Source organism: Tetrao urogallus (genome assembly GCF_951394365.1).
Source record: "Tetrao urogallus genome assembly, chromosome: 3".
NCBI lineage: Eukaryota > Metazoa > Chordata > Aves > Galliformes > Phasianidae > Tetrao > Tetrao urogallus.
Window position 1 is genome coordinate 23932576 of NC_136815.1, and position 12292 is coordinate 23944867.

A 12292-nucleotide genomic window follows, 5' to 3' on the forward strand; every position below is an offset into this window, starting at 1 on the left:
GAATATCACAGCTCACAGAATCTTTCAGGTTGGAAAAGACCTTCAGGATCACCAAGTCCAACTACTCAAATAGAAAACTTGACAGTATGGCAGGGTCTGGATTCCTGTCTTCCTGCAGTGAAGAATAAATTACATCCCTGAATCTGAAGTTTGGTCTTTGGAGAAAAGCAGGCTGCACATATTTCTGTCATGTCCTTTTGTGTATGCAAAGCAAGCCATTGCTTTTCTTTTTGTCTGTGATCTGACAAACATCTATGACAGTTATTCTTCTTAGTTGCTCATTCTGCCTAGACAGCTCCAAAAGAATGGGCAGGAGTGAATATATTGCTTTCTAAGACATAGGCAAAGAAGACAGGTGAGAGAATATTATAATTTCAAGTACTGTCATAATGCTGCTGCACAACCACACTAATTTGTGGATGCAAATTCTGCTGTACTATGAAACTTCTGGATAAAACCTAGCAGATATTCATTATTCTTACCATGGACTTCCCACTTTGACTTCAAGCCATAGTGGTTTGTTTTTCCATCTTATATCTTGAATGACTTTCTAATGGGGCCTTTGTCTATATGTTCCAGAGCCTAACTGCTCAGATGCCCTATATGCATTCAGGTTAATTAGCTGTCTTAGAAAAGTCATGATGCAGGAAAACTTTAATTTGGAAAGATATGAACACGTAATAGAAGAGAATGTCAGTGATGGTGAGGGCACATGGTACAACACTGAATCTAACTAAAAAAATCTGAAGTGGATAATAGCAAAATGGCAGCTAAACTATTTGCATATGAATGCTTTTAAAGATGATTATTTGATAAATTATTCATTATGATTAACAGAGTTCAGAGAAGTGTGTAGGCTAATTAGCAAGTAATTAACATGCATAGTTTTGAAATAAAACCTTGTATCATTTCTTACTATTGTGGTGTCTGCAAGAGAAACAATTGTAGGATATAGACAGGAAGAATCACCACCTACAGACTGTGCTTTTCCTTGGCAGTCACATCCCTTTACTGTTCTTTTCATAATTAATGACCTTTATACAGGCAAGGGCAGGAGTTATAAAAGGACAATGGCAACAAACTCTTGAGGATACAGCATTTATACGATAGGATGGCCTTGATGGACTCCTGAATTTCACAGTACGGACAAAGAGGCAGTGTTCAGTGCTCACCGACATGGTGCCGAGTTAGCTGCCTCTCTTGCTCCCAGGCACAGATTGGACAGGTTACGACACTACAGAACCACAGTGAGTATTTTCTTCAGTTACAATTCCCTGTTTCCCGAGGTACTGCCATGGGAACTTTTGAGTTTCATTTCAAACAGAATGCAAAAAAAAAAAATCCTGAGAAAACTATATGCCATATCTGTGGTCTGAATGCATTGTGAGAGTCAGAAGAAATACACCAAGACACAGAACAGAAGTTAGCACATTGTTTCTTTTAGGAGCAACTCTTAACATTACATTCATTTTCTTTTGAAAATCATATAGGATCACTAATTATAATTAAAAAAAAAAAACAAACACACAACCCAACACTTTAGGTTAGCCTGTACCAATAAATCCACTAGATGCCATTAGAGGGCACTTTTGTTACAGTGCTGACAAATTTGCACAAAACTGAAAGGGCTCTTGTGTAGTTTCCTGCAATCTGAAAAAACAACACCCTCACCTCCATACTGTCCCAGACTTTAAAGTTCATATCAAATTAGACAGGTAAAAATGCAGAAGTGGAACCATTAGTTTTTCTATTAAGACTGTTGCCAAACAGTCGTAATTCCATGCAGATGGTTAAAATTGATAGGGATTTTGCAGGATGGTGGAATGCAGTGGATTAATCAGAGCAAGCTCCAGTGTCCAGAGCAGCATGGTCAGTGTCCTTCCACTTACAGCACTCTATCCCATTACCTGTGTTCTGGCGCCCGTGCTATATAACAGTGCCGTCCGTCCCATCGCTGCCGCGCTTGGTATGCAAAAGAAAAATGAAGGAATCACGTTGCTGAGGCCATGAGCCAAAAGTTCCTGCAAAGTTGTTAAAAAGAATGAGTTTCTTTTTTTTTTTTTTTTCCTATTGCTGCATCATTTCAATGCTTCTTGCCATCAAAGCAATCTTCAATGAAAATATTAGCCAAGATGGAGGATGGCCATAATTGTTACGAAAAAAACACAACATATGTACATAATAAAACATCTCCCAGTACATATTCAGAAATTCAGTACACAACTCAGAAGTAACTTGAAAGTAATTTGAAGTAACTACTGAACTAGATTCACCAAAAACAGGAGATGCATTTTTTTTTCACAGAATAAATGATATTGCTGAGTTTTGAACACAAAATTCAGCAAAAATAGCTGCATCTTGATCCACATCTGCTTTTTAACAGGCCAGAGGCTCAAGTAGTGGGATCTGGACAGTGTCCAGGTTTTTTCTGGCTTATGACTCTACTGGAAGAAGATAGCCACTGATTTTTTTTCATATATGCATTAGTGAAAGTGAAGTATGATAGTAACACTATCTGCACACTCTCTTTCATTAAAAATGCATTCTATGTATTTTCACAAGCAAAATGCAAGTATGTACAAACAACTAGTACAGAAGAAGAAAGAATGCACCGAGGAAGCCACCTCGTATTCCAGCTCTACTCTGGGAGGAGCTCATCCATCCCTTGAGGACAATGTGACAAAGACACTGGTGCTGCCAAAGTGCTTGATACATATATGATGTCATATCTAGCCAGGGAAACACATCATGGTGGGTCAGTCTTCACAGCACCAGAGAGGAACACCATGGAAGTCCTCAGATAGACTTGTACACACACATGACACCGTGCAAAGAACTGTGCCTGGCTCGTGAATGCAGTGCAGCTTTACCACCATGTTGCCCTGCCTGCTCTGTTTTCATGTAGGTTTTCTCTTTGCTCCATTATCCTCTGCAGACATACACATAATTTCCACCATTTCGGTAGTTAAGCAGTAAAAGTTACAGGTTTTCCAAAAGTACGATAAGACACACAGGTTGCTGTACTCAGTTTAGTGCCCTCTAGGCACTACAGCACATTGTCCTAAGGCATAATTTACACTAAGCTGTGCTCCCTAGAAAACATTGCTCCTCAGCACCGACAGAAAATCAGGGCATAATGTATTCATTTCAGAAAAATTTTTAGGCACCTGAGTAGATAAGAATATTGTTGCCTTATTTTCCAATGGTAGCGAGAGTTGCAAAAGATACGCACTGATATAGCAAGGCCAATCTGTCTAGATGGGATGTTCAGATAGGTCTTCATCTGCAAAACCAACTGCTCTTCATACAACATTATGTCATCTATCCCAAATCATTTAACAGGAAGTTGGGAGCAGAATTCTCATCACACAGCATTTATTGCCAGTTAGGAGTGTTTCTTACCAGTGTTTGAACTATTGACTCCATGGATTCCCACTTGCCTTGAAGTTGCCTACCCACCATGACCAGTAGTGAGGTAGCGCAGGAAGAAATCATCCCACTTTTATTTAAGCTAGCATACTGCAGAGTGGAACTCTAAACAGAGAGCTCCTGTGGCTGCAAATTTAGCAGTGCTCTCTGAAATCATCCTGCATCTTTTAGATAAATAAACCTTAATTTCAGATGAGACTTCTTCATTGAATAATCTTATTTTATAACATCAGATATTTCCTAGGGCAGTAAGTACCTAATTTATTTCTTTCTTTTAATCAATCACTGGTTTAAAATCTTAGCTGGCCTTTAAGATCTCAGCTGCCAGAAGAAAAGCTGTCACACCTTGAAACACTGGGAAGACACATTAACACCTAAATTAGCTACAGTCTGCATGAAATGCAGCATTACGAGATTATCCTTGAAGGATGCATTTCCTCAAAAAGTGTAGCTCATCCAAATAGGATATTCTACAGAGCTGATTTGGACTAGATATGAGTTCCACAGTAATCATTGGAAGGCCTCAGGATGTCATGCAGAATTTATGCTTACTGGGCTTTCATCCATAACACTTCTCCAAAATGGTAAATGAGTTTTATAGCTTACTGACCTTCTGGTCTCCTTAAGTAAAGAGAAAGAACTTTACCTGGTTATCATCCACAGTGTAATTAAACCTTTTAGCAGAGCTTTGGGCTAGAGCTAGTGATGCTACATAACCAACCAGTGCTACCCCAAAAGCTTCTGTGACTACCTCAGATAGGACATTCATGGATGGCAGTTTTGGTGGTGGCAGCCTGTAAAAAATAAAGATAGCCTCAATACTTCTGTTATTCTTGACAATAGAAGAGAAACAGTCTTTGCATGCATGGTTAATTTTGTTTAATACTTCAGACATTTATTATGTTTTAGATTAGTTGGAACAGTGTTAGTATTCAGCATCTCATCATCAGCATTCAGTATGGAAACTTACTCCATCTAATGGCGATTTTCTAATGCTATAAAACCCCGCAGTTAAGAACCGAATCACACCAAACTATCTCTGTACTCTTCAAAAAGATGTCAGACTCTTCTGAGAGCAAATTATGTCCCCTCAGATCTCAGAACACCTGAAGTTTCTAATGATCTCCACTGACAAAGCAGTTAGATATCTCAGGTGAGCGAGCACTAAAGATATGTGGGAGGGATCCAGCTTTCTGCTTATGTTTTTCAACACTAAAGAATCTTGGTATGTGAGGTTAGACAGAAAATAAGCTTCTGATTAAAGCTGTATCAGTACAATTTAACTGCCCATAGCGCATATCAGAAGGAGTACAATAACATTGTTTCAGCCTCAGAAACACGTAGCCTGTAATAGCATACCCAAAGAGTTAAAAATAATTTTCTTCCTCAGCAACTTCCTTTATTTTACATAAGTGCAATCTGCCACACATGCAGTCAGAGCTTGCCCTGTGAAACTTAGGGAAACCCCACAATCTCCAAGAGGGAGATTATAGAACAGCTGTGCTGTTCCTTACCAGCCCTTGGAGTATGAACATTCTCCCTAACACCTAATCTAATTGTTTTCACAGCTAATTATACTGAATATCTTTTTCCTTCTTTTCAAACTCATGGAGGAAAATGTATCACTGCCCATAGTCAGAATGCTCTTCTATAGCTAAATCCTTCTCTTCAGAAACCACATTTTCTAAAATTACTGTATAAATGAGTAGAGAAGAACTCATTGGTGCAATCTACAGGCTTATCTCACTGCAGTCCTCTCTTACACAAAACACAGGTAGCAGTAATCTAGTAGATTGCCCTCCTGACATACATCCATTAGCCATCATCAGGTATACAGTAGCTACCTTACTGCATAAAGTAATGAGATACCTATGAAAATGTACAAAAAAGTCTGCATTTTTAAGACTACATCAATACTCCTTGTTAGTGTGAGATTGAATTGTGAGAGAGTATTCGAGAAGGTCATGAATGAAAATTATAGATTTTGCTATTTCTTACTCCAAAAAACTACTCTGACCTCCTCACAAGCTGTTCGTAGATCTAAGCATATTGAGAAGCCAGAAACTAATAAAAACCATATTACCCTTGAGGAATATGCCCCACAACTTCTAGCCCGTAGACGTATTCCATATCGGCATAGCAGCAGGCAATGGATGTAGCAATTATCTATTTGATTCAATATAGAAAAAATACATTACTTTTCTATTGCTTTCAGGTTCTCACATAGTCCACGTTACCACCAGAGCTGAGAATATGACAGTGTTCATGCATGTGTCTTTACACTAATCCAGTAAGACAGGGAAGTATTATAACTAAAATTATAGTAAATCTGGAAGTGAGGCAAAAGAAATGATCTGGACACAATAACAGTTTTAGAAAGCATGTCTGAGGAAAGACTATGACAGAGGAATTTAGATGCTCGTTGGTAATAAAATCAATCTGAAAAGCCACTTGCCAGTCTTCATCAAACTGCCCCTGTGCAGCACATGGCTCAAACCACTGCCATTCGCAGTTTAAAGTAATTCAAAACTGTTACCATAACTGAGGTGCACCTGAGTGTGCGGTTCAGCTCATGCTCTCTGATCCCAAGTGGCAATATCGACTTCAGCACACAACCCAGCAGAATAAGATGTGGTTACCTCTCAATTTATGTTTCAGCAGGTATAAACCTTGCTGAGAGATTGGAAAGTTTGGCCCTGAGGAGGTTCAAGCTCATTTCCCATACTTCTGTGAGCTGACCACAGAAATCCCAGAACAGGAACATGCTGTAGTACATCATGCTATGTATTGTATTTAACTTTGGTATTTAACTTTGCTGCAGATAAATAATATGCAATATCTAAGTCAGAACTACTCAGCACGATGCTTGCCTGGAGTTATATCAGTTACTTCTCATTTTCTACATTAAGCTTCTTATAGTTTAACATTCTAGACCTCATGCGCTTGTAATTATGCAAAAAAGTAGTAAAAATATTATAAAAATTGGGAACATATGTCACTTCTTTCTTAATTATTTAGCCAAACTCTTTCTTGTTATTGCATTTAATATACAGCCATGAAAATTAGCCATTCATTTAATAAGTGGCAGGTGTTAGTAACTACAGAAAACATAAAAAACTTCAGGGAATTAGTTGAGCCACTGAAAACTCTATAAAGCAAAAAGTCTGATATTTGGCTTCCTACTTACCAAAACTAGATCGATAGGAAGAACAATTTTTATGTTTCTCTGAAATTTCTCATTCAATTCCTTAACAAGAACAAGCACCACAATGCTCAGCAAGGAGAGAAGTAAAGCCTCTAGCTGAACCGATCTGATATTCTCAAATACGTAGGCATAAATCTGCAGTGATTGAGATGAACAACAGATTATATTCACAAATTACAGAATACGTAATTCCAGGTCACACGGTATGGTATTTTCTATACTTCAAATGTCTGAATTACCTGGGTGAGCTGGATCAGTACTCCAAGAGATCTGTCATCAACAATTTATACATTTCTATTGACTGTAGAAGCAAGAAAATTCCAGTAAATCTGATATATGTCCTTTCCTTCCCTGTTTTATTAAATTCAGTGAATTAAGCATAAAAACACTGAGAGAAATTTGCACAAAGATGCATTATTTGTGCCTACAGCACATGACATCCACCAACACTGATAGCAAATGTGAGATCTGAGGAAAGAATTAAAGAGACAGAAAGAAGAGAAAGAGAAGGAGAGAGTGGAAGAAAAAAAAAAAAAAAAAGGAAAGAAAGATGCAGTAGTGGCTGGGACGGGAAGCAAGAGGAATCTTCCCAGATGATTGCTCTTTTCAGGGCCACCTCTCCAGCACTCTGGGGAGTCCATCCAAATATTTTGTACAGAGCAAGATACATTCAGTGTCCCTGTTGATTGCTCATGGCCATTTCACTAACAGTGCTCCATGACGCATGTTTTGATCAGGTCCAGATGCTGCACACACTAATTGCCTGTCATGCTTTGTGTGTAGGCACTGTTGACTAAATGACTAATGCTATCTACTCAGCTCTGTTTCTGTCTCTAGCATGAAGTTTTAAGTTGAAAGCTGCAAAATAAGTCCACTGCTTAGAGGAACAAAGAAGCATGAAAATGAAAGTAATGCACATGCTTTATAAAGATGCAAGGTGGAGAAAAAGCAAGGTAGGCTTAAACATTTAAATTCTGCATTAAGATTTTAGGAATTGTTGCATAGCCCAAAATATAAACTGTATAGAAAAAAGAAGTTAAAATCTAGGCTGTAGTTTCAGGCTGCTTCACAAGTAACTTCCCTTAAAACCACAGCATGAAGGATAATAAAATCAGGGAACTTACGCTTGAAATAAAATATAAGTAAATGTTGTTTTTTCCTAGCAACAACTAAGATCCCAGGTACCAGGGTGGACCAGGCTCTGAGCAACCTGATCTAGCTGTGGATGTCTCTCCATTTATTGCAGAGGAGCTGGACTAGATGGTTTTTAAAGGTCCCCTCCGACTTCAAGGATTCCATGATTCTATTTATTCTAAGGTCAATACAATAAATGAAAAGTCATACTTGTAATTTAATCAAAGTTGATATTAATAATCCTCTGCCTCACAGAGCCTATTTCCAAATAAATGCATAATGCTAACAAAGTTTGACAGTTTGGAGCTTAAATACATACATTTATATTAGGAAGGGAAAAAGAATAGATAAATTATCTTGGGAAAGAGCACTGTTCTAGCAGAAAGACAGTCAATGTGATGATAATTTTTTCCCCTGTTCTGATTCTGTCACTCACTGAAGAGATTATGCTTTTTTTGCATGAGTATATTATTAATGGCTTCCTGATTTTTCCTCTCTTACTACTTCTAAGATGATCTTTATAATCTATAAGGGGTAAAAAACTGAAAATATAATAAAAAAACTCTAAAAATGGAGAAAGAAAAACAGAAGAAATGTAGTTTTTCTCATAAAGGGAAGTCCTCTCCATTGAAATATAGGCCGTAGGTTTTTGATTAAGGATGAATGGCATAACCCAGCACAAACATTTATCAGAACCCCTGAAAAACATTTTAAAAACAACTTATTAAATAACGTGATATACCTATGTAATGAATATGGTAATCAACCCAATTTTTAATCACATATTTCCCCACTGTCATCAGACAATGTGAACTATGTCTTAATGTGGCTTGCAAATAATCTGCATACACATGATCTTCCAAGCATGCATTGTCAAGAGAGCACAGGCCTTGGCTTGGCACCCAGCAGAAGCTGTGATTAATTAGGACAAAGGAAGGCAATCTAGAAAAACTACATTGCAAACTGCACCCACAAACATAGGGAAGGTTGAGCTATATCAAAGATAAAGTGGTAAGAAAATAGAACAATTCTTAATTGTCGAAGTGACGTTGGTTTTTTTTTGGTTCGTTTGCTTTGTTTTTATTTTTTATTTTCCTAATGAGCATTGTCAGCTTTAGCTATCTACGTATTTTTTGTTTAATTTAATTTTTTTTGCTTAGAAAAACTGAGATCTAATGCAGGGTGAATAAATATAATTTTAATGAAAGATTACTAAGAAATGTGCACAAGCTTTTAGAACATCTCTCTTTACAAATTAAATAAAAGGAAGATTCCTTTTATTTTTATTAATATCTAGCCCAAGCTTCTAGAGCTTTCATAACATCTCAGAATGCCAGGACAGCTGCAGTTGACATGGGCCTCAGTCCATTTGCTTTCCTCCAGCCTTCAGACACTTCTCCCCTTTGCATTCATCAAGATTATATACAGTGGACTCACAGTCTCATTTGCCAGATCCCTCAGCACTCCCAACAGGGCGAATGGACTTACAAATGCCCAATTTTCTTAAATAATCTCTGACCTGATTCTATTCCACCAAGATTACATATTCGATGCACCAGTCTTTCAGGCTGGCCTCGGGGACATGGGATTTCTAAAGGCCTGAATTACTGGTAAAGACTGAGGCAAAGAATGCATTCAGTAGCTTGGCCTTTTCACTGCCCACAGTAACAAGGTCTCCCTTTTCATTCAACATAGGGACCACATTTCCCTTAGTCTTTTTGTCACTAATATACTCGTGTGTCAGCCATTCTTGGTGCCTCTGACTTCCCAAGCCAGATTCAATTGCATCTGGGCTTTAACCTTCCCTACTCGATCACTGACTGCTCAGGCAATGTCTCCGTACTCCATCAAGGTTAGCTGTCCTTGCTTATATCCTCTGTAGGTTTCTTTTTTGTGTTAAGTGTGGCCAGGATCTTGTACATCCATTCAAGCATTCTGGCATTTTTGCCTGACTTCCTCTTTGTTGGGATGCATCACTCTTGAGTTAAAGTTTTTTCATACCTTTATTGTACTTCCACAAACATTTTACTTGAACAGCTTGCAGTATTATTTGATGTTTCTCTCTAAGCCCTACCCTTCAATACGTACTTTACATCAGCAAATAAAAAGTCAATACTTCATTCATTGAGCTAACAACAAACAGCCATGTCCCCAAAACGTGGCATTTCTAAAAAAGATATCAGAAATATCAGTGTCTGTAATAAACTGAAACAAATCTGGCAGTAATATGTATAAATATTACATCAATTACCACATCAGACTCCAGAGCTACCACTGACTATTCCCTGGTAATCGTTCCCTGAAGCCCTAAAAACACACTTCATGATGATATCAGCAAAGCAAGCAGAGCATTTCACAGACCACTCACTGTTTCTTCAGAGGAAAAACCTGCATGTGGTTAATGTGTACTAAAGCCATCAATCTGCACTCTTCAGTTCAGATTTCATACTGTCCATTCGATTCCTGTGCTCATCCAACATAAAAGTGTGAGCGCTAAATATAAGCACCTAAAACTCAAGTTACAATTGTAATCTGATTCAGAAGAAATATTTGCAGATGTTTTCATCACAAAAATCACTAGGAATTCAGTATTTTATACATCTTAATGACACACACATTGAAGTAATTTAGAATCTGTAGTAGAATTTAGTGTGATATTGCAATGTAGAGAATATTTTGTGTCATTATATAGCTAACAAAATTTTTACAATACAGTAATATATTTAGTTGATTGTCTCTTTATTTTTATTGTTATTATCATGCAAAGAATTTTAATTGAAGCAATGCAGTTAGATGAGTGACTTGATGTAAATTTGAAAATAAGTAAAAAAAAGCAACTTTGTAACTTTGTTCACATATATATACACACATAATGTCTCTGTTCTCATGGGAAATTAACTGCTTTGAATTTCACCCAATTTTCACATAATATTAAATGGTAATAGGGCACACTGTCATGGTTTATACTCGAGAAGGAATGTGCATTCTGGTAGATTAATGAAATCCTGACTTTTTTTTTATTTAAACTGCATACGTGAAAATCCAAAAGATTAGCTTTAAAAATGAGTATGGAAACGGAAACAAATAAAATAAGAAAAAGAAAAAGAAAAGCAACACTTGTGTTAAAATGCCTGGTTCTGTCTGAGAGTAGGTGACCTTGTTACATTTTAAAAAATGCCTCTTTTTGATTATTATTATTATTTTTAAGAAATACAACACATTGTATGGGAAAATCATGCAGGCAATTGCTGTGAGCTGGACAGGGAAAGAATAGAAAAAGAATAAGAGAAGAAAGGCAAAAGACTGGTAGTGGAATAGTGTGAACATGAAGACTTTCTCGGCCAACTTGCAGCACAACCACAAGGATTTTGCAACCAACTTGCAACGTAACCACAAAAGATCCAATTTTGCAAAGTAGGCTTCTTACATTGCAGGAGTTCACTTTTTAGTGCTGCATTCCATAGAAACTTGTGGAAGGATAAAGGGCAAATACAGATATGGCTTTCTGTTTTCAGTAAAACTTACTGATAGTTTTCTCATTGCCCCTTGTGAACATCAGATTTCACATGCAACCCTCCCTCATCATTTTCCTTCTCACCTTCATCCAGCCATTGCCATTTGTAAAATCTCCACTGATTCTGCAACGTGCAGCACAGTTGCAGTCTTACAAACCATACACAGGGAAAATGAAATGTAATACATTACTCAAGCTATGTGTAAACACAAAAATCCCACATGCTTGATGCAGATGTAATATATTCATTCTCCATACACAAAGCTCATTTTTACATATTTAATTGTGATCTCACTTGCTGTAAAAGAACACATTTCAATGGCTTGCTCTACTTTCAACCCTCCTGTTACACTTTATTAAACATCCTTATTCTTGCTTTCTCAACCCAAAGGCTGTCTAAAACATAACAATGGGATCTGTGGGTGGGAAGTGGTTTGAAGAAAGAAAACAAAAAGTAAGCAAAAACCTACTCCCTTGTTTCATGAATTTGGAGCAAAAAAAATATCAAGAGACACAGTGTCAAATTCACTGCTGGGGACTGAAATACTGGAGTTTCTTGAAGCAATCCACAAGTCTAAACAGACACCAGAAACATTCTGAAGTATATGTATGGTAAAATTGTTCTTTCTAAATGTAGAGGCTTCCTTGTTTGTTATTATTTTAAATTGTACAGAGGGTTTTTTGTTTATTTATTTGTTTTTATGCAATTCTACAGAGCAATTGAAAACCTTAAAAAAAAACTATCAAGATTTTTTATTCTGGAAAATGCTCAAAGAGGGTTGATTTCAAAACTGAAGTGAAAGGCAAAGAACTTTTTCATATGCATTAAAATATACAAGGGATAAGGGAACAGATTTCTTTCAAAGCATTTGTATTACCTCATTTATGATATCATCAACACACCAACATGGAAATATTTCCTTCTATCACTGCTGTTCTTTATTAATGCTCATAATGTGTGTTTTGATTATTTCCTGGCTGTTGTACTTAACACTGTCAATTCTACAAGA

General features: G+C 37.1%; 1 protein-coding gene across 1 annotated transcript in view; it reads right to left on the bottom strand.

The window, feature by feature from the left end:
* The window catches only part of SLC26A7 (solute carrier family 26 member 7), a gene marked incomplete at both ends in the record, with an annotated part of 54637 nt that overhangs the window by 23283 nt on the left and 19062 nt on the right, over nucleotides 1-12292 (bottom strand). The window contains 4 exon segments of the mRNA XM_079533194.1: nucleotides 1908-2021; nucleotides 4076-4223; nucleotides 5513-5595; nucleotides 6617-6769. Coding sequence (XP_079389320.1) covers nucleotides 1908-2021; nucleotides 4076-4223; nucleotides 5513-5595; nucleotides 6617-6769 — 498 coding nt within the window.